The sequence below is a fragment of the Lagopus leucura genome, unplaced genomic scaffold, assembly GCF_019238085.1.
Source record: "Lagopus leucura isolate 7727_CA_CO unplaced genomic scaffold, USGS_WTPT01 Super-Scaffold_100009, whole genome shotgun sequence".
Lineage (NCBI taxonomy): Eukaryota > Metazoa > Chordata > Aves > Galliformes > Phasianidae > Lagopus > Lagopus leucura.
The window spans coordinates 20,354,145-20,377,815 of NW_024962266.1; the positions used below are offsets into that span (position 1 = coordinate 20,354,145).

At 45.7% G+C, this 23,671-nt stretch overlaps 2 protein-coding genes across 3 annotated transcripts; one reads left to right on the forward strand and one right to left on the reverse strand.

Moving 5' to 3' along the window:
- Nucleotides 1-6,192: 6,192 nt before the first annotated feature.
- MMACHC (metabolism of cobalamin associated C) lies at nt 6,193-11,629 on the forward strand. Of its 2 annotated transcripts, none has more exons than XM_042874011.1 (4): nt 6,193-6,267; nt 8,121-8,315; nt 8,650-8,802; nt 9,312-11,629. In XM_042874011.1, the coding sequence occupies exons 1-4, from the start codon at nt 6,196-6,198 to the stop codon at nt 9,606-9,608; spliced, it is 717 nt and encodes a 238-aa protein (XP_042729945.1). In that variant the 5' UTR covers nt 6,193-6,195; the 3' UTR covers nt 9,609-11,629. The 2 variants fall into 2 exon arrangements, with proteins under 2 accessions (XP_042729945.1, XP_042729946.1); XM_042874012.1 differs by having other exon boundaries at nt 9,315-11,629.
- Nucleotides 11,630-16,789: 5,160 nt separating this feature from the next.
- Nucleotides 16,790-23,073, reverse strand: PRDX1 (peroxiredoxin 1). The gene is made up of 6 exons (XM_042873011.1): nt 22,967-23,073; nt 20,248-20,364; nt 19,617-19,770; nt 19,240-19,362; nt 18,299-18,429; nt 16,790-17,174 (listed from the first exon to the last, which is right to left on the reverse strand). Exons 2-6 carry the CDS (start codon nt 20,351-20,353, stop codon nt 17,089-17,091), a joined length of 600 nt encoding a protein of 199 aa, XP_042728945.1. The 5' UTR covers nt 20,354-20,364; nt 22,967-23,073; the 3' UTR covers nt 16,790-17,088.
- Between the last annotated feature and the right edge of the window lie 598 nt (nt 23,074-23,671).

Below are 23,671 nucleotides of genomic sequence, written 5' to 3' on the forward strand. Positions count from 1 at the left end.
GGGGAATGGAAAATCATTTTCACTTTTTTTTTTTAAAGGATCTCAAACCTTTCATGCAGTAGGTGGTTGGGCACAAGGCTTTTTGTGGCTGGCTAGCAGAAAGGAAACCTGTTTCCTTTTTAACAAGGGGCTGAGAGGCATTGGCACAACGGCTCACTTTCTTCTGCCTTTCTACCTGGTGCCCACAGTGAGTGACAGAACTGTCCTGACATTCCAGCCACCCAAGCTGCCCTTGATATCCTCACCATGACCTGCTAACAGCTGCTCACATACTCAGGTCCACTGTAAGAAACAGAGTTGAACTCTGGGAAGCAGCTGTTCCCTGGTGAGAGAAAACTAACTGATCTCAGACAGCTTCAAAGCAAAAGCCACTGTTGGTGTAACTGAGTGAGATGTAGGCCACAGAAGCAGCTGCTGCCTCTGCACCCAGGCTTGTGTGTGCTCTGGTTCCAACCCGTTATCTGCTGCTCTCAGATTAGCAGCACCAACCTCTGCTTTTCTAACCAGTTTTAACTAAGCTCTGCTGTGCCCACTTCACTTTCCTCAATCCGTGCCACATTCCCCTGCCTTTCATACTGACTGAGAAGTTGGCACCAAAGGGAACGCCACAGATCTGTCTCCTGCACTATCCCATGTGCCAGAGACAACCTTCCCCACTGAAGAGGCAGTTCTCTCCATCCTCTGCATTAAAGAAGGCTTTTTCGGATCAATATGAAAGGCCACACAGATGTAGTTCAAGCAAGGCAGGTCACTGCTGAGGTCATTTGCTCCAGTGTATTTCTGGCCCCTTTTCCTGCACACTCACCTCCAGCTCAAGATGCAGTACAGAGATATCTTTACAGCCTACAGCACCAGAACAAGGAATGGGCCTTCCTCAGACTCCTTACCCCATGTGCCCCAAGAACAAATGCTGACTCAGTGTGGACTGCAACCTCTGTCAAATTCTAATACAAAAACATCCTCATTCACCTTCTACTGAAACAAAGAAATACCAAATATCATCCCCAAATACTATGTGAGTTCAAAATAAAATAGATGTCCATGTATCAACACAGCTACAGGGCGCTCCTACTGTAATACTGGTCGGGGTTTCTACTGATACAATGACAGAGAAGCATTATTAAAGGAAGGATGGTGCTTCAGCATCTGATTGGCAAAGAGCTGCACAGGAGTCCATACCTGGCACGCGCCTCAGAATAAATGCTAGAAGGAAAAAATCTGACCCCTTGATATGACATGGCAGCTCCTTAGGTGCTGTCCTCACAACAACCTGACATCCAGAGATGTCAGATTACAACTGCAGCTACAAAGCAGTTAATTGTTGCTGGTTTGCTAGTGAAGTCTGAGTCAGCAGGATTAGTAAAACGGGAAAACAGAACACAAGGCAGTTTAATATGCCTTACAGCCTCCATTCACAAGAATCTTAAGCATCTTACTAAAGTAGGGCATGAATTTTTTCTTTTAAAGGAACATTAGCCCTTTGTTCCCGATTTCCTTTAATGCTGAGCGTTAATGAAAACACAAGGAGGTTTTATATCCTAAAAGCAAGGCAGGAATCCAAAAGTATAAAGAGGCTGAGAGATGAACCTTTATGAAGCAAGCTATTTCCACCTTCCTAATCTCACTGGCTGCATGTCAGCACCAAAACAAAGATGGAGCCACATTAAAGAGTGGTACCTTGGAGCTGCCGGAGGAAGTGATAAGCATCACAATTGGCCCTCACACGCAGCTTTACATTGCCCTGACACTAGATGGGGGGAGGATGAAAGGAGACACAGGCGCACACACCTTACCTCCGTCCTTCGCAGAGCCCAGAGCAAAGGTTCAGCTGTGACCTGAATGCTAGTCTGCAACTCCAAACCCCGCTGCTTTCATGCCTTTACGTGCCTAATGCTCACCCCCAGCAGTAGTACTGGACACAGCAAGTGCCTTCGTCAAATCATCTGTATGAACTCTGGAGTGTTCTGAATAGCAGACATGAAAAGCTTCTGTAGACCCCACCATTTGCATTATTGTGACAAACATCTGTAAGCCTTGAGAGTGCAGGCACTTCACTCACCTTCAAGTACTGCAGTCTCTACAGTGCTGGAAAGCCCACAGGAGCTGAGGTCTTTGAACTTGAATTCTGAGATAGAATTCCCACCCAAAGATGGAGAAAACCACTTTGCCTCTCAGCAAGTTCCTGCTTCTCCCTAAGAAAAAAAAAAAGGAAGCAGCAGTTCAAGGATTAAGCTGCTGAACCTAAGTCTCCACTGCCCACCTTTTCTGACAGCTCTTATCATATGGAGAAACTGCTGCCATTCTCATTTAATAGCATTTTTTTTATTGCACAAGCACAAGCAATGGCATAAAGCAGATGGCAAATCCCATGATACACAAACCTTGGCAGGAAAAATGCACAGGGACCAGATTTCATCTGTCTTTGACACCAGTGGCTCCAACCAACTAAATCATGCAGGAGTAAAACACAAAGCCTAGGCCAGCTCATTTCTGCTCAAAGCCACAGTCACAATGGCAAACACTTCCAGTGCAGGAGCCAGACCGTGTTGGGAAGGAACAGGACACCTCACCTGACAAGTTCACTAAACCAGAAGGTTAAAATATCACATCCCAGATGTTCTGTTTTCAGCAGAAGCAGCATCTGGCAGCAGAACACCTCCCTCCTCACTTAGCCCCACTATCTCTATTGTACCAATCCTGTTATCTTAGTTGTGCCAGCCCTGGGAAACGCATTACAACAAAACAAAGCAAAACCAACAACGATACATTGGTTAGAAGCAGCTCAGCTCTCTGATCAGATTCACAGCGCAACAACGGCAGGCAGTGGCAGAAGCTCCTGAGGCAGTGTGCCATGAGGCCAGGGCAGGAAACAGCAGAGGGGTGGGCACATTTCATGCTGGTATTGACAGCAAAAATTCATCCCAGGAAATCACAGCATGACAGTGTGACATAACATGGGAAGGCCTTAGGCTCCTCTAGAAAGAAAGAGGGAAGAAATATTTAACCATGAGAACTGCAGTGAAGTTCCGTTATTGCATTAAACATCCCACCAAATTGATCCAATATCCTTTATCGAAGAAAACCTAATAATAGAGCTGCACTGACCTCCATGCTCAGTGTGCACTAATGCTTCTCTACTAATAAAGACAGGCAGTCACACGCTTATGGTCACGAGCAAGAAAGATCAGAAGAGCAAACAAGGAAGTAAGATACTCTTTAACTCCATCTCAGTCACCAAACTGCCACGATTTGTGCCCTGTGTTCCTGCCTAATGCAGGGCAACAGCCCCTTCACTGGGTCAGCAAGAGGTTTCAAAAGCTTTGGAAGGAAAGCAGAAGGAAAATCCCTTATGCTACAGGCAATACAGCGTTGTGGCTTGGTGATATTTATTTACTGTCCTGGAGAATACAGAGAATAAAAGCTCCTTTTGTGTGAACACTACATGACGACACCCAGTCACGCTCTTGCCCATGCAATGGCAGCCCAGCCTGAGGGAGATGAATGGGTGTGTTGTGGTTTTACTAAAAATAAAATGTATATATATACACCTGTGACATAGATCCCTCCAAATGACATCACTGCTTCCCCTCTTCCCCAAGTACTGAGACTTGTTCTCTGGATGCTTTTTTACCATAACATGAGGCTGCATGAGAAAGCAAACTCTGGGGGCAATGACATGAATCTCTACCTCGACCTGTGACCACTCAGACGGCTGACAGCTCTCCCAGGGCAGCTGGGGTCAGGAAGAAAAGGGTACAATTAAACAGGGTCAGAAAGACCTAAAGATCTTCAACAAGGAAGCTCAGACATTGCTCTTATCTCCAGGGAGCAGTCAGGGCCGTGGGGTAGGGGCTGGGGGAGCAGGGCCCAAGCTAGGAGAGGTCAGCGACACAAGTTTAGTTCCCACCAGCAGAACATGTGAGGGAGGAGTGAGATGGTTAGGGGAACCAGTGAGCCAACTCAGATCTTGTCAGCTCAGCTCTAAGGACAGCCAGGAAGGGAACAGCAAGTGCTCACAACACCCACACAGAATTAGCTGAAGGTGCTAACTCTCAGGGTATGTCTATTAGTCTGCCATTCAACCTCCTTGCTGCCAGTCTCAGGGCTGAACGTTTGCCTGCACCCAGCCAGGAGTCCTGCACCAGACAGGACACACACTCAAGCCATACCCACGTGGAGCTTTTGCAGTTCAGAATTTAAAAAGAACACCTCGCCTCACAAGGCTGACGAATCTACAACCTTCAGCATCAGCAAAAACAGAACCATGCCAGCCACAGAGATTACCTGTGCCCCACAGGATAAATACTCTCCTCAGGCAGGTACAAAGGGCACCATATGGGAAGCTGGCAAACAATGGCTGTGAGATGAGAGACCAGACCCCAGCACCTCTGAGCTTGCCAGCACAGGGCCCATGAGAGCTGGCTGAGGCAATGGCTGTGCTGCCGGAGCTGGGAGCAGCCAGCTGTGGCACAGTCCTGCAGCTCCCAGGCAGATATTCTCCTTGAAGTCCAGGAGCTGCACAGACTTGGGAATCCCTGGAATCCCCTAGAGATGTATCCGCTATGCCCGATGTGGCTGTGCAAGTATCCTGCTGCAGCTGGAGGCTTCCAGGGCTGTAACGTGCTGCTCAGTGCAGAAGATACAGTCCATTTGTTGGCCTTTCTCATTTCAGCCTGTATCCTCATACCTTCAGCTTTCTTCTTTCCCTATTCTTCTATCAAATCTTTTCCAATTCTCTCTTTTGCAAAGATCATCCACTTTCTGCAACAACTCAAAAAATCACCTACTCCATTTTGGCTGCTATATCAGGACATTTACATTATTCCTCGCTGATACATGTGCTGAAAACACCTAACTGCCCTCTTCACCAAGACCCCCAAAAAGGCTCTGGCTAAGCTATACTCTGCATCTGATTTTCCATCTCTGCTGCCAGGCAAAACCTAACAAAACAAAATCCGCCCACAGCTCTCCCAAAGGCGAGGGATGGATGCAGAGCCTGCAGGCAAGCTGCACGCATGCTGTCCTCCCACAGTTCTCCCAGAGCACAGCGTGGAGTCACAGCAGACTTCTGCTTGAGAATCAGTGCAGGAAAGAACACAGCCAGAAAGCTGGAAATACAGGAGAACATGGAGAAGAAAAATTAATTCTAAACAAGATAGATGTAACCCTTCAGTCCTCCTCCTACATAGGGCACGGTTACAAGAAACAGCTCCTGGAGTTCTAGCATAAGGGAGCCCCATGAAGGACATCTGTATATCTGAAGACCATCCCAGAGATCTGGCAGATCTGAAGCAGAACTCAGGACTAACAGCAGGAAAAGGCTGCACTAGAACTAATGATGAAGGTTATGGGAAGCTGCTATGGAGATGACAGTAAGAAGCCCAGATCTCAGGCTGGGTATGATGGTAGAGAACCAGGCAGCTGCAGAGGATACATAGATTCAGATAGAAAGAGAAAAAGGCGTAACACAAAGCAGCTGCCCACACAGCCAGGCAGGGCTTTGTTACGGAGAAAGAGAAATACTATAATATAGAGCAATACATGTAGGTTGCTCCGAAAGTGATGCCTCCTATTTATTTCCATAGAAAATACAACAGCTCCAAAGAGCACAAGAATGCTATTTGATAGAGCAAATACTCAGCTGTAGCTGAGTAGTTGTAACACACTCTTTTCCCACCACAGTCTCCACCAGCAGCTGTGCATTTCCACCAGAAACGACGCACCACGCCATTTTGTCAGACCGCCCCTCTACTGCCATCTGTTGTACGGTAACGACACGGAACGGGACACAGGCGGGAAGTTCAGCCTGTGCTGCCGTACCACCGGCACCCGCCTCCAGGTGTGCGCCGGCATCGCTTGTGGAGCAGCCCTATAGCACGGGTGGGCGCACCGGAGACCAAGAGCAACAGCCATTGGTAAGGGCTGCAAAGAGGGAAAGCAGACAGTCTGCGCCGCTGCAGAACCCACCTCAGGCAGCGCCTACAGCTGTACAAAGGACACTTGCATCTTTTGGACGCGAAATGAGACTCCCCGCTCGAACTATAAAGCGCACACGGGTTGCAAATGGCGGCGCTCCCACGGGCAGCGCACTACAACTCCCATGGTGCCTCGGGGCGGCCGTCTCCTAGGAGACGCGGCTCCGCCCCTCCCGCTGCTGGCGGGCCGAACTACCCTTCCCGCGGTGCTCCGCGCGCCATGGAGGAGCGCGTGGCGGAGCGGCTTCGCGGCGCGCTGGGCCCGCTCGGCTTTGAGGTGCACGCCTTCAAGGTACTGACGTCACGCAGGCGTGCGGTCGTCGTGACGTCACCCTCGCTGGCGTCGTGCGGGGAAATGCAGCCGTCCCGGGGCGCGGGGTGCTCGGCGAGGTCGGGAGGGAGTCCGGGGTGCGGGGACGTGCGGGCGGCCGCCCCCGGTGAAGGTCAGCCGGCAGCTGCCGCGCTCCTCCCGGCCGACAGCAGGCGGCAGTGCCGGCACGGTGCGGGGATGGGGATGGGAGCCCGTGTCGTGACCCCGCGGAGCGCAGCAGCTCGGGGCCTCCCTGCTGGCCCTGTGCTGCCGGGGGAGGGCACGAGAGTGCTTCCAAACCGACGGGGTTAAAGTCCTCCGAGCAGGTTTAAAATTTAATCTAAATTCAGCACCGTACCGCTGTGTAAGTGCCGACTGCTGCGTGGGTTCGTGAATGCAGATTCGTGTGTGCGCTGTATTGCTGTCTGCCTCTTGCACTGCCCGCGTGCTGAGCTCCGTGCTGGGCTTACAGCACTGTATCTCTTTCTAGGTGTAACTGTCACACGCTTTGCCCTGATGCAGTCAGTGGTGTGAACTGGGAAATGAGCAAACCTTGGATTCACATCTCTGCGATTCCTTTAGCATCTGAATTCAGCTTCTTGAACAAGAGCCACAGAACTGAGTCAGCACTGAGGCCGATGTGAAAATGCATCTTTATAGTGAACTGAGTTTGCATTCGTGTTTATGTATGTGCAGGACTGGCTGCTCACGTCACCTCTATGTCTCTTTCAAATTCACACCACTGACACGCAGAGGTGAGCAGTGTCCTGCAGCTTAAGGCTTCATACCACAGCCACGTCACTGAATGTCAGACCTGGTCTTTGTGGTATCCCAAGGGTGCAGGCACTGTAACCCACAAACAGATGGTGCTGTGAGGCAGCCGCTGCCCTGAGCCCTGTCCTCTCACATCCTCCTGCCACCTCCTCCTGGCCTGACCCCTCGTTGTGGGCTGTGCTAAATCCAGGCCCGCAAAGAAATTTCCAGATGCTCTGTGTCACAGTGTGTGCACAGCTGGTGTGCTGGCACTGCTGGGAGCTTCACTGCCTTTCCTTTCACACGTAAATGCTTCCCGGTGAAGAAATACGCAGTGCCCCTCCTATAGTGGACACAGCTAATTGCAACTCATACCATCTCACTACAGTTCGTTGGCTTTAAGCAGAAAAGGACTTTGGAAGCTTCAGCTCTTGAGCTGATTATAAACTATAGCCCCGTGCTTTATTTCCTAGGAGGTCTCCTGCTGTTAAAAGCCCTTTGAGGTCTTTTGGAAATCAGCTATTCAGAGAGGACTGCTTTTGTGGGATAGAGGTTCTGTGAGATTTTTCCTACAGGCAGGGATATGTGCATGCAGGATTTGAATTCAGGATGAATCTGCTTCTGCTGGCACAGTGGGTGTGTGCTGTGAAAGTGAGTCCTGTTCAAACAGATGGCTGAGCTTTCAGGTCACAGACAGGCTAAGAAGCTGGACAAGCAGTAGGAAATGTGTCCAAGTCAGGATCCAAGTAAGGGAGAAAACAGCTGTAGAAGTTATCTAAACCAAAGCATCTGATTAACCATGGAGAGAATGGTTGCTCAGTCTTCCACCTATGGTTTCTGAGCAGAGCTGGATAGAAGGGGCAGTCATGAGCTGGATGCAGTAGATCCTTCACATCAAGGTACAGCTTCCAGAAACCAAATCCCAGTATGCAGAAACACTCGGTGTGAAGGGACGGCCGCCGGCTGTGTATCTGGGTTGCAAATTAAGGTGGCTTTTTTTTTCTTTTTTAAAATTCTTGCATATCCACTTGCAAAAGAATGGTGTGCCTGTTTTAATGGAGATTTGCTTTTCTTTGCTAAAGGTTGGATGGTACAATGCAGTTCTCCAGCCAGCCTTCCATCTCTCCTACCCGGATGACACACTGGCCTTTGTTGTCCTCAGCACGCCCTCAATGTTCGACAAAGCCCTTAAGCCTTTTGTGAATAAAGAACGGTTAAAAATAATCAGAGACCCTGTGGATCAGTGTGTGTCTCATCATTTATCAAGTGTGAAGGAGGTAAGAGCCTGAAAAGCTGACTCCTTTTAATATTGTGGCACATAACCACCAGCTGGTTTGAACAGTAAACAAAGCCTTCTAGGTTCCTGCCCTTGCTCTTGAAAAGGGCAAAGCATCATTCACATTCTGTCTCTGCCAGTACAACCTGTAGTTATGCAGGATGCTTTACAGTCAGAGTTCAACACCCAAAGGTGTGACCATGCTGATAGAGTTCAATATCAGGGTGTGGAACGTGCAGGCCTCTCACTGTGCCTGATTTGCTAGTATCCAGTGCTTCTGTAATGACAAATCTTTTTCTATGGGTCTGTGCTGATGTTTTTTTCTTTTTCCCCAGATATTCCCTGACCAGAAAGTGGATGTCATTTTTGATTACGAGATACTGCCAAGCCGAAGGCCCAAGTTCTTGGCACAAACAGCTGCTCATGTTGCTGGAGCTGCATATTACTACCAGAGGAAGGATGTGAAGCTTGATCCCTGGGGGAAGAAGGTGAGGCAAAGACACAATCTGAGAAGAGACACCAAACGTCTATCACCAAATCATACAACTGTTTTTACTGATGAGTTGTTCTTGCAGGAAAATACAAAGTCCAGATCCACATAGCTGTGTAGGTAAATGAACAGTTTCAGGCTGGAGTCAGAGGCAGCCAAAACTCTGTGGTGTGTTAGAGGGATGTGTAAATGGAGAAGAATATTTATTTCTTAAGCCTACTTAGAATACACTTCAGTGTTAAAGACCTGCTGACTGTAGCATTGTAAATAGCAAAAAATAGCACTAGTCAATCTCTGTTACATTTTCAAAGAGCCCTCTCCCTACGTTACATTATGGTTTGTGTGGGCATAGGAAAATGGAAATCAAGTGCCATGTGCTCAGGGAAGGGTTTTCTTCCCTGAATAACTTTCCAACAGGGAGCCAGAAGCATAAGAAATTGCTTGACCTCTAACCATTACCAGAGACAGAGTGAGACATCCTAGATCTTTTTTTTTTTTCACTTCCAGAAGATCTTTGGCGTATGTATCCATCCCAAGTACGGTGGTTGGTTTGCTATCCGGGGTCTCCTGCTGTTCCCAGATGTTCAGGTACCATTCCTGGCACAGCCTGCTCCGGTTGACTGTGTGAGCACGGAGCAGAAAAGAACAGAGTTGCTGGAGTTGTTCAATTTCCACTGGCAGGACGGTCGCTACAGGGATATCATTGAAGTGAAGGAAAGGTACTCTGAGGAGCAGAAAACCTACTTTTCCACTCCCCCAGCAGAAAGATTCAGGCTGCTGGGGCTGACACATTTCACAGAGTAATGCGGTTCCATGAAGGTGCTGGGCACAGGTGAAGTGGAACTCACCAGCACCTCTTCCATGCTGCTTCCATGCTGCTGAGGAGGAAGACGTGCTGATAGGGACTGAAAATCCAAGCGTTGTGTACAGCATCTCAATCCAAACTTCAGCTTGTCAGATATAGAAGGAACACTGCATCATGGCACTTACGGTCTGGGGGAAGGTGGAAGCAGTCAGTTCCCTTGCTGATGCTGATCTTTGGGAATCCCATTAAGATACCCATTTATCTGCCTGGGCAAAGTTGAGACACCCTGGCAATGGGAAAACTTGTGCTGCTTTTTGCAAAAGTTATGTTTTTCCCTCAAGAATGTCTTCTCCCACTGTTTTTGTTTTATGTAAGAGTTAAAAAGTTATTTATTGCTATTGCATTCTGAAATAATTTTTGTTCGAACTCAAGGCCGATACTTTTCAGATGTATCCAGCATTTCATTGCCCTGCGTTGTAACTCTCTAGGGAATGTATGTTTTCAGTCCTCAGAAGAACATTCTTCTGCATTCCCTCACTTCTCATGAAGCTGGCTTATTTTAAACAAGAAATCTTGTAACATCTCCATTCCTTAACCCCAAAAGGAAATTCTCCAGAGACTGTTTCATTAGTTTGCCTGGTCCTGTGCAGGAAATGGGAGCAAGCAAAAGACAGCAAACAGCAGCAGCCTCCTTCTCCAGGGTAGTTGTGGAAGGCAAAGGGACAGAGTGAAGGTCACAGCTCAAGTCTGATACATTTCCTATTCACCCACGGTCAGCTTCTGCTACAGTCTTGGGGAAGATGCTGCATAATGCCTGGCTTTTACACTAAGATGAATAACAAAAAAGTCAACTCTTGTTACCTTTTTCAAAGGTGGATGAGAATTTAAAGTACTTTCCCATGCCATGTCAGTAATACCACAGCTGTAATACTGTAGCTTCCTGTTGTAATTTCTAGATGAAGGAGATCATGAAGTTGCATGCATGTAAAAACCATTACATGAAGTGTTGCAGTGAGACACAAGCAGAGAAAAAAAAACAAGGAAAAATTCAGCCAAAATGCACCTCACATTGCTGGTTAATACATTTCCAGAGAAACTTTTGTGTTTTGTTTTTTTTTTTAAGATTACTGTTGTGTTAGATTTGTTCATGGGTCACAGTGGCGGGGAACGAAGAATTAATTTACCTTAGAGTTAAAATGACAGTACGGTACAAGAATGTACGCTGTTGATGTTGAACGATGGAGGTTCTGTTACTTCACTGCAGCGCAGTGCTGCAGAGCGCTGAGCACTTTTCCCCCTTTGGTACCAACATGGCCATGCAGAACTGAGCCCTTCAGTTTGTCTTGTGGCTCTCCTTCCCTCTTGGAGACCCAGGCACTAAAGCTGCCCTCACAATAAGTCAGCGCTTGATGGACTTTTCTGTAGTCTGTATAGTGAATCAGCAAAATCCAAACTCAGCATAACTAGCCTGTTATTCCTGTAAACAGAGCAGCAAGCCTGCGATCACTGACTTTGTTCAGTGTTTGCTGTTACAGAAACGTGCTTGTTACTTTCATGCCTTGTCCAGCACACAGCTGACAATAATAATCGTTTTTAAGCTAAACAAAATAATTAAATTCAATTGTTTAAATGCTGCTTGTTACAGATTTGCTTCTGGTTGAAATGTTGGTTAACCTTCCTGAGGCTCCCAAGTCAGCTGGAATTTAACAGGGACTTGAGCTGATGGTTCACAGTAGTCATGTACATAAAATACTGACTCTCTTAGAAGGACAAACAGTGATGTTCTTAGAAGGATAAACAGTGATTCTCTGAGAAGGATATATAGAGAATGGAACTCGATTTATAGTTTTACATAATGGTTTAAGATTAAAAAAATGCTTTTGGTTGATTTCTTACAAATATTTAATGTTTTGTCTTATTTCACTCACTAAAGAGATTACTAGCAATTTCTTTGTAATTTTTTGTAATTTATTTCCCATACGTGGTATTTTGGTTAATAAAATGTACAAAGGTGCAATAATCCTGAGAATGGAGTGTTTTTAAGCTATGCAATGATTGACTTGTGGAGACCTAAGGATGTTAAAGTAAAAATTGATCGCCGGGTGTTTAACCACACAAATAATACTGAACTACATCAGACATTCAAAAATCAGCATCTGAGAAGAAAAAACAGAGATCTTAACATGCTGTGAACTGTTAAGGCCAGCTCACCTGGGACACTGAAACACAGCACATCAGGAATGAAGCCTAATAAGCGCTGATCTTTACAAGGTTGTTTGAGTCAGATGGTTTCACAAGCAGCACATGACAAGGCACCTTCATTTTGTTCCTGTGTTCTGGCAGTAACAAAAGATCAGATCAGGGTGTCCAGCAGTAACTCAGCTGAGGGGTTTTCCTCTCAGTAACTAAGAAGCAATACCTGTAATTACTGGAATTCGTTTAAAAACATATTAGTGATGTATCAGGTAAGGGCAAATCTATGTTCTTGGTGCTTCAGGCAATACAATTACATCAGGCAGAACAGAGCACAAATACTTAACTCCATATTCAATCCTGCCATAGTAGTTTTGGAGTGAATTCTGTTTGTTCCTATTGCCTTTCAGCCAACTCTCAGCACCACAGCTGCAATTGCTCTCCTTGCTGGGCTGTGCCTTGTAAAAGCAGAGTCTGAGAACCTGTTTGACTTCTCACCTCTTTGACAAGACCAGACCTGGTGAGGAACAGATCATTTTGGATCCTGAGGCAGCATAAAGACATTCTTATCCGAGGCAGTTGCAAATGTCAAACAAGTCATTGCAAATGTTTAGCCAGATGATTTAGCTACTGCATTTTACGTAAGGGGGGTTGGACACGATCTCTGGAGGTCCCTTCCAACCCCTACAATTCTGTGTGAAGTTTTCACTAAATTCTCATTTTTAAATATTTAAGTTCTTTTCTTCCTCACTATAAGCAGCAGGGGGAGCATTTAAGACCTGAGCAGTAAAGAAAAGTAAGAAGATATCGGACTTTCAATTCACATTTCACAAGATATTCCATATGTTTCAAAGTAATCAAATATTTTGTCATTTCTTCATGTGCATAGCATTAATAATTTACCTGCTCCATCAGTGGAGGTTAATGATGAAGTCAGAAATGAAGAAAAAAATGGTGAGATTTTAATTAAGATTAAATCTGTGACAGACAATACTGATTAAATGCAAAGCACTGTCTAATCTGGTGACAAGCAGTCATGGTGATTATTCCTCAGAAACAAGAAAACACTCCAGGGCCTATTTTTTTTTTTCTCCCACCAGTTAAACCAATTACTCTTATCTCAGTAGTGCAAGAATAAACACTCTGGATTGACTAAGGACTGCACTGAGGACTGTGTTGCAGAGCTGCTTCCTGATGCTGCTGTCTGAACGATAGGCAGCAAGCAGTCAGCGTGGCCATCAGCACGCTGTTCAGTTCCAGGCAAAACATGCATTGAAGAAGTCTGCTTTCAGGTGCAGTGGTTCTAAAGCCGTTCTTGAAGAGGAAGTGGGTGTTGCTATTTATTACAGCAGAGAGCCAGCTTTAACTCTTCAACCTTAACCATCACATTCATCTACCAAAATGGACAAGTATATTTTGGCTTCCCACCATACCACATATCTCACCATAGATCATCAATATGTTTGCTGCAGAATGCAAACAGAGCACTTCCCCTTTATGTTTTCAGGGAAGGAATACAAATGCTTTTCTTCTTTCTGCACCTGAGAACAGGTATACAGTGATAATGCTTGGAAGAACAGCCCTATAAAGGAGAAAACAGGAGTAGTAATTTCTCTCCAATGACTGGCATAGTCATGGGAAATATGTAGGAAGTGTAACAAAAATGAGGTTTTGCTGGAGATTGAAAAATATATTAGTGGAACATCTGAAATCTCTCCAAAAATATACACCACAACCCTTGAAAAATGTGACTTTCCATCTGTAAGTATTCGACCTTCCACCTTCATGAAGGATACATGTAATGTCAATTAAGGGGAATTATATCCACAATACATTTCTCATGAGAATTTTGATATTTTGATATTCAAGCACAGCTTGGTAAGCAAACAATTTCATTTTTAATAACAGGGTATTGATTGAGAATCAGATGTCTCACACCACCAAAATTTCTGGAGGCCATTTTTCTCCCATGCAAAATAAAGGACGGGGTGGGCAAGTCCCTGCAGCTCAATTAAAGCAGGAGGAGGCATGGCTACATAGGTTGAAAAATCTTAATAGAATCTTAAATTAATGCAGAATCATTAGTTTCTCTATTAACACATTAAAAAAAATCTTTTATATTGCTTTAGATTCTCGTTTCATGCTGTCACCTTTTTTCTAGTACTACTCAGAAAAGTCTCCCTGAATTCCTCCAATCATCTCAGCAGGCTCTTTCCCTAGCTAGAAACAGTATTTGTGAAAAAGTGAATTTTGATCAGTTTTATCTTTCCGACTTCAGTTGTAGATAAAAGGCTTTTCTCTCAGAAGACATTTCTCTGTCAGCATGGATATTTCAAGACTTCATGTAGATATGCAGTCAGTATCTGTTACAGAAACGCTATAAACCACAGTACACTCACTCGGTGATAAAAGTTTCAGCTGAAAGAGCCAAGTTTCGTGTTGAAGCCCAAAGCCATCATCGCTAGGTGTGGTGGGATGAGCTTACCTCAGCAGGAACTGCCAGCAATGCAGCACTGCCACAGCTCTGCAGCCGCCCAGCTGCAGGGGCTTGTCCATTCACAGCACACACTGAGCAGAGCTGCCTGCCCAGCCCACCTATGGCCTCACACAGCCCCTCGGCACTTATTGTTCCCTTGCAAAGCTGAATCACAAAGTTTCCATTGTAAGTCCTCTGCAGCTTAATCTGTCCAAGATACTTCAGAACTTACACAGGCTGTCACTGCTGAACAGCAGAGTAACTGAGAGTTTTCATAGAGTACATTTCTCAAACCATGAATGCAGTAAGACCCACTGCTCTTCTGGTCTATATTAAGGAGTACAACTGCCAGAGTTCACACACATCCTTTTCTAACCAAACGGCATCATTTCACAATAGTTGTGTTATGTAACCCACCTGCTTTTGTTCTTAGAACTGCATTGATTTGTTGGAAAAGCCAATAAAAGAAAATCCAAAGGTCCCACAGGAAGGCTGGAGTGCTTGTTAAGGAATCGACCGTTAAGATTTTCTAAAGGAGTGTTTTTCAGAAACAGATGGAAACTCCTTCTGTCAAAGTGGCCCTTTTCATCTATGTAAGGAAAACGCTTAGTGATACCAAAACAAGTGTTCCATTGCCAATTTGAAATAACCTGCAGAAAGCCTAGCATCTCACATGGCCAAGGGATGAAGAGAATCTTCAGTTGTATGGATTTAACTGCATTTGCTCCCACGTTTAGCTGGCTATCTGGCACAAACACGTAGCAGTACAAACGCAAGGCAAGCTCCTGCCCCACACGTGTTCAGGGCTTTGAGCTCTTGCACTGGCCGCAGCTTGCTGCACTAGGTGAACGCACTGCGGAGCGCCTCAGCCCGCCCACCACACGGCGGTGTTCAAAGGAAGCCCCGCACGACAGAGGAGCCGTTAAGCGAGCAAAGGCGGCAGGCGCTTATCGGGACTTCCCACACCGGCCCGCCCACCGAGGCGCCCCGCACCCGCAGCCACACAGCGAACCGACAGCGGGGAAATGGCGGGCGGCGCCTCCCGGGGGCGGGAACAATTCCGCCGCCTGAGGGAGGAGGGCGGCCCAGGAGCAGGGACTGCCCACGTCCTGTGGGCTGCACTAGACGTCATTTTAGTTCTATCAGAGAAATTAAAAACACAACACGTTCCAATAGCCTGAAGCACACAAGAGCCGTCCCAAGGACTGCTGTTACCAATTCCCTCATACTTTGAAGTTTACTTTACTTAAAGTAAACAGAGCACAACACAACTGAAGTTTGACACCAGACCAGCTCTGACCTCCCCCATTTCCCTTTCACCAACAGGGCAGAACTTCACGTTCAGTATTGCTTCAGTACTGTTCACTTACCTTGAACCTCATCAAGCATCTATACACAACTCCCATACAACTACAGCTTTAAATGCAGGCATTTGCTTAGACCCTGCAGCCATTACTTCAACAACCTATGGATGTTAAGATGCTCTGTTGTCTCCATGGAAGGGTCATGTGGGCTCTAAACACTAAGCAAAGCGATGCAACTGAGAATCATTTCACTTGAGAGTTGGATCTTCACAGGTACATAAACATCACAAGGCTCTAACCCACTTGCACTGCAAAGCGATAGCTCCTGCTGATCTGAACATCATTACAAGGCACCTTTAACCATGAAGCCACATGGCCAACGCAGCTGTAATTAAGTTTAAGTTAATCAAGGCACATGACTATGGCCTTACGTGCACATTATAAAATTCATTTCTGGTACAAAGATTAAAGGTGAGGCTGAGCCAATCCAAGTTCATAGCATCACCCTTTTGATCTTCTCCAGCACCTTGCAGTCATATGATCAACTAGCATGTTCTCAGTCCTCTCAACTCCATGTTGTGTATCCAAAGAAGCCACATCATATATCCAAGGAAATTTGTTTTCCAGGAAGCCCAGTATTCCACTCCTCTATTGTCTTCAAACTGGACATTAAGATTCCCAGAGTTTTTGCCTATGCAATCAAATTTAACCAAAATAAATGCAGAAATAAGTTTACACTGCACATTAAGACTTGCCTGGCCTCTGTCAGCCACAACAGGGCTTCACACTCCAGGCACTGTAGCATTTCTTAACCCTGACAGATCCAGGTCAAACTGTGCTGCTCTACATTCCAGATTTTTCTTCTGCCAAGAACTTTCCTATAGAAACACAGAACTGAGGTGTTAGTATCTCCATTGCAATGCAGCTGCAGAAGGCCTCCAGGAATTAAACTGTCTACAGACAGTTCAAGAGACTGAGCTGCGAGACCATGATCTTTCACCGCTATTTAGAAGTTGTCTTTCTGAACCAGGGCATCACACCATAACCCATATGCTATGAAGGAGTATAGTTCCATCTAGAGAGGGGGAAAAAAAACCAAAGCTTTGTATTTTCTAGTGAATTAATTTTGCCAGTACTTGTCAGTGAAACAGAAGCACAGCTTGCGCCACTCTTCAAGCTCTTGACTACATAAGACCAGTACACGATGTGCTCTTTCCACAAGTTTAATAGTTACAAAAGGATACCATTGTTCTATACGCAACACATGGCTAACCACATATACTGCATTGTCACTAAAGTCAATAGGCCCTGATGTACAGATATTGATCATTAGGGTCTTCTATGAAGTTACTGTCAACAGGACAAATTTTCCTTCAAGTAAAAAAAAAAAGTTACTGTTTATACCTATAGCATGATCCCTTGACTCAAACGCAATTATTTAGTCAAAGTTCGGTAACTGGTACTTGCTCTTTATGTAAGGCATACTAGTTTCCACTCAACGAAAGTTTACTTCTGCTTGGAGAAATACTCTTTGCTTTTCTGAACATCAGGCTTGATTGTATCACTGCCGGGCTTCCAGCCAGCTGGGCACACTGAAACAATAAGAACATGTGAGCCTTCCTAGCCACTCCTGCTCAATGTTTTATACAGACAAAGCATGCTAGCAACAACACAGCTTTTAAGATTTGTGCAACACACAGAACATACATTAATCAATTCAGCACCATCTTCAGCTCTCAGCTTCTGAGTACTGCTGTATACCTCATCCTAGCCTAGACTTCAGTCTTAGCTCTGTAAGAGGAGCTTCTGCCAGATTTTGACTACTCCAGGGCACAGTAAACCTCAAAAGGCTTCATTTGCAAGACATGTGACTGCCCCATCAACATATATTATGGATACCTCCTCAGTTGAAAAAGAACCTAGAACATGGCATCCAAGTTCAGAAACACTGACGCTCTTGGGGTTGGGCACAAGTACAATAGCAACTGGTTTTATTAAAGTGCAACACTGATCTACCAGTTCTGAAGCAAGTTAAGCATGACCAATAGCAATACCTGCAATTAACTAATGACAGCTAAACATATTAACACCTATATGTCAATTTTGGCTTTAAATAAACCACATCAAAGCTTTCATATGCAGTGGTTTTTTTTTTTTCTTCTTCCCTTCTTTACGAAAAGCAACCAGCCTCAAGCACCTTTGAACCACTACTACAGGCACAAGAACTCTTTGCCATTTTCCCCTTTGCTATTTTCCCCTTTGCCTGGCCTCAATATTCACAAATACAAATCAGAAAATTTAAATGCCTCAACAGACTGCTTAATAAACTTATCATCAGTATCAATTGCGTCAGTTTATCAAGCCTGAGAGCTGAGTCTAAGTTAGTTTTGCCTGTAGAGGCAAGCATAAGACATGTTCTTCAGCATTTGAGTATTTTCTAATTGAAAAAGGGTATTACAGAGTGTTGTCTAATTGAAGATAGACCACTTCTACATACTTGCCAAGATGCCCAGCGCTTGGTTTAAGTGATTTCAACACCAGGCAAATACTTGATGGACTATTAGCTGGAATAAGGTTGCATGGCATTAAGGTGTGCTTCAAACTGCTTCACAGAAACAGCTTCATTACAAGAAGCACAATTCTATATACGTACTTAGTATCTTTTAGCAAACCTATTCTAGTTAATACTGTTCTCTAGACAATCAGAGTCCCTTACCTTCTCCATGTTTATCTGTAAACTGGAAGGCCTGCACAAGCCTGAGGGTCTCATCAACAGAACGGCCAACGGGAAGATCATTGATTGTGATCTGCCTCAAGATCCCCTTCTCATCGATTATGAACAGACCCCTACAAAGACAGACCTGAAGTTAAACACTGATTCTGACAGATTTGTCTGAAGCGAGTTTCAGAAACAACATTCCATCACAAAACTTAATGGCATGGTACAGTATTATTGACCTCTTCCTTTCTTAAAAAGAGCTCTCTGTTTATATGCTAATACAACACCATGATAAATAAACACACATTCAAGAGGAGCTAAGAGAGATAGCAGATAAATATGAAGTAAAAATGTTACTTTAATGTGTTTATTTTGGTTTAAGGAATACCAGTGGAATGAAAATAAAAGAAGAAAAAAAGGGAATTCCTTCTAAAGAAAAAACAACTATGCAATTGAATTCCTTCTAAAGAAAAAAGAACTATGCAATTCTTTGAAATACAGCTCTGGCCAATCACCAATCAGTTAGTTCTCTAAAGTCACATGAAGAATTAACAGTTCAGCTCCCTCAGCAACTTCAACTGTTCAGCTGACTAAAAGATAAGGCATAGCTTTTAATCCCTCACTAAATACCTCTAATCACTTTCATAACTATGTAGACACCTTGTGTTAGCCATATTTGCATAAGCTCACCTGCATCATGCAGATAGGTAGCACTCTAAGTAATGCTGTTATCAAAGGAAAGCAGCAGACATTTATCTAGCTTACCAAAACCATAAGGCTAAACAAGTAACGTCTCTCCTTGTAGAAGCAATAGCTTAAAGCAGCTTACATCTCGAATAGCTAAGAACTTCAGTTTGCTGCAGGTGTTCAAGTACATGCAAGTTCTGCATTAAAGCTGTATGTTGCAATAACAACAGGTTTACCTTATTGCTCATTACCTGTATGCAATACCTTCATCCTCTTTAAGTACTCCGTAGTCTCGGGCAATGACACGCTTTGTGTCAGAGACCAGTGGGATTTTCATAGTGCCCAAACCACCTTGTTTCTTAGGAGTGTTGATCCTAAAAGCAAGAAGGTCAGCTCATAAGGTACAGAGGCTCACCCTAAGTGCACTCAGGATGCATGAAGGGTGCCACAAGGTAACAGAGGAACTGATCAGTATTCCCATTCTGTTTAGGAGCACTTGGAATGACAGTACTTCCTACATGCCTTTGTTTGATACACCAGTAAGTTAAGTCTGAATACTCAGAATCCAGTTCCTGTAAGAACTGAGGCCAGGCACAATACTGTATGAGGTTCAAAGGCCAATTCTTACCAGGCAAGGTGACAGAAGTGAGAGTCAACAGAAGCTCCAATTATTTCACAGTTAATTTTCTTGAATTCATCAGCTCTGTCACTGTATGCAATAATTTCAGTCGGACAAACAAAAGTGAAGTCCAGGGGGTAGAAAAAGAACACAACGTATTTTCCTAGAAGAGCAATGTCACCAGTTAATCTCTTAGGTTCTATAGCAGTACCAACCTTGCAAACAGCGAGAGAAGAGAATAGCTTTCTAGTACTTCAGTAGAAAGAAGCTTCATTAGTTAGAGGGAGTTCTACTTTCCACCAACAGATAAACCTACAAGATTTTGTAGCTCCACCTAATGTTTTGAAGATGTTGTATCAGACTCAAACTGACTGAATCTAGGATAAGACTTAAGCGTTCTATTTTAGAGGAATTTTATGCTGATAACCAACAATCATCATAATTAGGGCATTCAGCCATGCCGTCAACATCCTCCCAAACATACTCCAGTCAGCAATGAACAAAATCACTGTAGATTGTTTACAGTCAAGTGGTCACTGTTACTTGGAAACCAAATTAAAGGCTTAATTAGATACACCCCCACCCCAACTCCTGCACATGGGGAGATATCATTTGTGTAATTAGATGCACATAGGCCTACCTTTATAGTCAGAGAGCTTGATATCTTTGAATTGCCCATCTGGCATTACAGCTGTGGCAGTAAACTCAGGGGCTGGTTTTCCAATGAAAGCCTTTCCTGAAGACATCTTGATTCAATCTAGAAAAGAATTAACAGAGCAGTTTAGATAGTTGTATGTTTGAATATATCTTATTTCCAGGTGCATCACATCAGTTCATGCATCAAGGGGTAGTTAATCAGCATTTGATCTCGCAGCAAGGCTTAAAGTAAAATTCATGTTAATCTCATCATCTGGGTAGTAAGGTATCCAGATGGAACTACTATGCAGATTCCTTACAGCACGTTAGTTCCCTAACAATACAATTGTTATCTTTGACCAGTAACAGCTCATTAGACAGTTAACTCTCTCCCAGCCTGTAGAGTTTTAGCTGTATTCACACTAAGTCTTCCAGCTCCAATAGGTGGATGAATTAGAAAACCTTTCTTCCAAACTACTGATGAGGAGACTCTTGCTCAAGTTCACAAGGGAATTAAGACTCCAAACCTTGTCTCCAAGCAGAGTTTTATTAATCTCTAGGAGAACAATGCTCTCCATAACTACTCTCCTGCCTCACAAACAAAGAAACCTTGTTTTATTTACAAACAAAAGACTCATGATGTATTTTGGTTCACATTTTACATTAACAACTTAAGTTCCACAAAGTCTTGAACCAGTGAAGCCAGGCTGGTTCCCCTGAACATTTCAGTCCATTGAAAAAGAGTAGGAGTGTACATGAGGCCAAGAGAAGTTTACTTCTGGCCACCAGCCCTAAGTCTAGTCCTCTGTAACATGTTCTGCACAGCACTTCTGCTCAGTCTACAGATGCAGCACTTCAGAATTCAGCACTTCAGAATTCCAGTTACTTCCAGAGCACTATCCTTCAAACGGACAACTTCATAACCTAGTTCCTTCAGCTCGGTCTTCAAGTGATCTCACTGAAGTCATTTTACATGTAAAAGAATTACCTGGCATGGAGACACAAGCCTCTGAAAGGTTAGTATTACCGAGTCTCACATTGCTACAGAAAGCTGAGATTCAAAGACCTTTATAAACCCTGCTTGCATGGCACAAAGTCCATTCCAGAACGAGTCAGATGCACTTAATTTCTTGGCTCCTTCTCCCTTACCACAGCTCCTGGAGAATCACCTCAGATGTCATAAGGATTTAATTTTGATTCAAGTTTAAACGGATCAATTTAGAGCTTCTACAAAGAGTTTAACGTCTGAAGGCTCCTCTTACATGCAGAGAAGACAGACAATAACCTCCTCCTTCATTTCGCTTTGCAAAATGCCACCTGACTCAGCATGTTTAACTGCCTCATACAAAAAGTTCCACATTCCCAGTTCATCTGAGGGATTCATCTTCAAATGCAGCAAATCAGGACATAATCTTATGAACCAGGGTAGCCAGAACTGCAAAGCATTCATAAGATGGTACTGAAACACTCTAGCATGATGACATTAATAATCCCTCTGATCACTTCACGGAGCCATAAATGCAGATACTATTCTAAAAAATACCATCGCACAACAGTTCTGAGACACCTTCTACCAGAAAGTTCTGTCTTTTAAGCAATACCTATTTTATCTGGAGTACACGACCCTGTGTTCTACCACGGAATTTCATTATTTCCCTGTACTCAAGCTCAAGGTCATCCTTTTACTCAGCACTATGCCAGACCTATATTTGCTCCATCAGCACTTCTCTGGAGCATAATACTAGGGATACAGTGTCAAATAAAGGCAGTCAGACCGCTCTCTGATACTTCTGAGAGAGGAATTATTGTCCCTTTTTAGACAACCTGCAAGTCTTTAACATCAGGTTAGGAGATGTAGCGGTATCCTACTGCAAGAGCTGTGCTCTGAAGCAGGCAGATGCGATTTGCCACCGCCTGCTCTCCCAGGTAGGGGCAGCACGCAGCCATACGTTCTGCTTGGATTTCCAGCCACAGCGTTTCCTAATCCGCCGAGGAACAGAGCACAGACTGCGTGCGAGCTCCCTTCATTCTGGAAGCACGGCGCTGCAAACGAAGCGCAGCTCCGGCAGCTCAGAGCGCCTCGGCTGCTCACAGCCTCGCTTACCGCCAGGCTGCAATTACAACAAGGCGGGCCTGCATTCCAACTGGAAATTCACACCTTTAGGATACTCCAACGGGCGCGAAAGGCCATTCCAAAACACGGCAGCCTTCCCCTTCACCACCCCAGCAGCGCGGTTAAGGCATCGAACTGCGGACGGAGAAGGGCGGTACGGCCATCCAGCTCCCGGCGGGGCCGCTCCACGGCCGGACCGCTCCGCGCGCGCCGCCCGAGGCCCGGTCCGGTCCGGCCCCGCTTCGAGCTGCCCCCGCCGCGCAGCTCCCGCCGCTCCCCCACGCGCAGCGCCGGCGGAGGGCCGGGAGGCGGCGCGCAGGGAGCGGTGCCCGGCTCCTCTCAGCCCCATAGCCCTTTAAAGAAAGGGGGGGAAAAAATACACGCCAAACGGCTGCAGAAAGCAGCATCTCCAGCAGAACCCTCCCCAGAGAGCAGCGTGCCCAGCGCGCTTCGCTCGACCCCTTCCGCGGACATGGAAAAAGAGAAAGGGGACGGGACGTAAGCCATAAGCAAAAGCAACGTGCAACCCCGACCCCCAAGCGACCCCCACCCCGAGCACTGCGCGCTGCACGCACGATCCGATCCCATCCCGCGCCCCACCCCCACTCACACAAAGAGCCGCACACCGCACAAGCTGCGCCCCGCGCTCCAGCAGGAAGCCGCCAACTGCCGCAGCCCCCGCCGCGCCGCCCCTTTATAGCGGCCCCGATCTCGCGAGGAGACGGGCGCGGCGCTCCCGGTCCGTTCCTCCCGTCCCGCCTTCCCGGGCCGCCCGCTGGGGCAGCATGACTCGGCACAACGCGGCCGCGCCCGATAGCCGCCCCGCGCCTTATCTGTCCCGCGCTGCACGGCGGCTGCAGAGCGGCAGCGCTCGTCGCTTGGATGGCGGCTGGGCGGCGTCGGGGAAACAGCCGGCGGAATGGTTGGAAGCGGTTCACGGCGAGATGAGTCAGGTGGCTCGTTACGAGAAATGGCTTTAATACCTCAATAGAACCAAGCCGCAATAATTAGGAGTCATCGGAGACGGAGAGGAAGAATGAGATCCAGCTGGCGTTTGCCATTTAGGTGAATGGGAGTTTGTCACTGACTTCAGTAAAGTCATGCCTATTAACAAAGCACTGTGCATTCAGTGCGCGTTCAGTGCCATACAGGTGTGGGGTCAAATCTGCCTGCTGTTACTTTCTTAACTTCGTGTGGTAAGGAGAACTGAGGTCTATAAACAGATACTGCTGCAGCTCAGGCACACGGGAAGGGGTTACCCTGGAAGGCCGGGCAGTCCTAATTAACAGCTCTACAACAAGGCAGTCTCCCACAA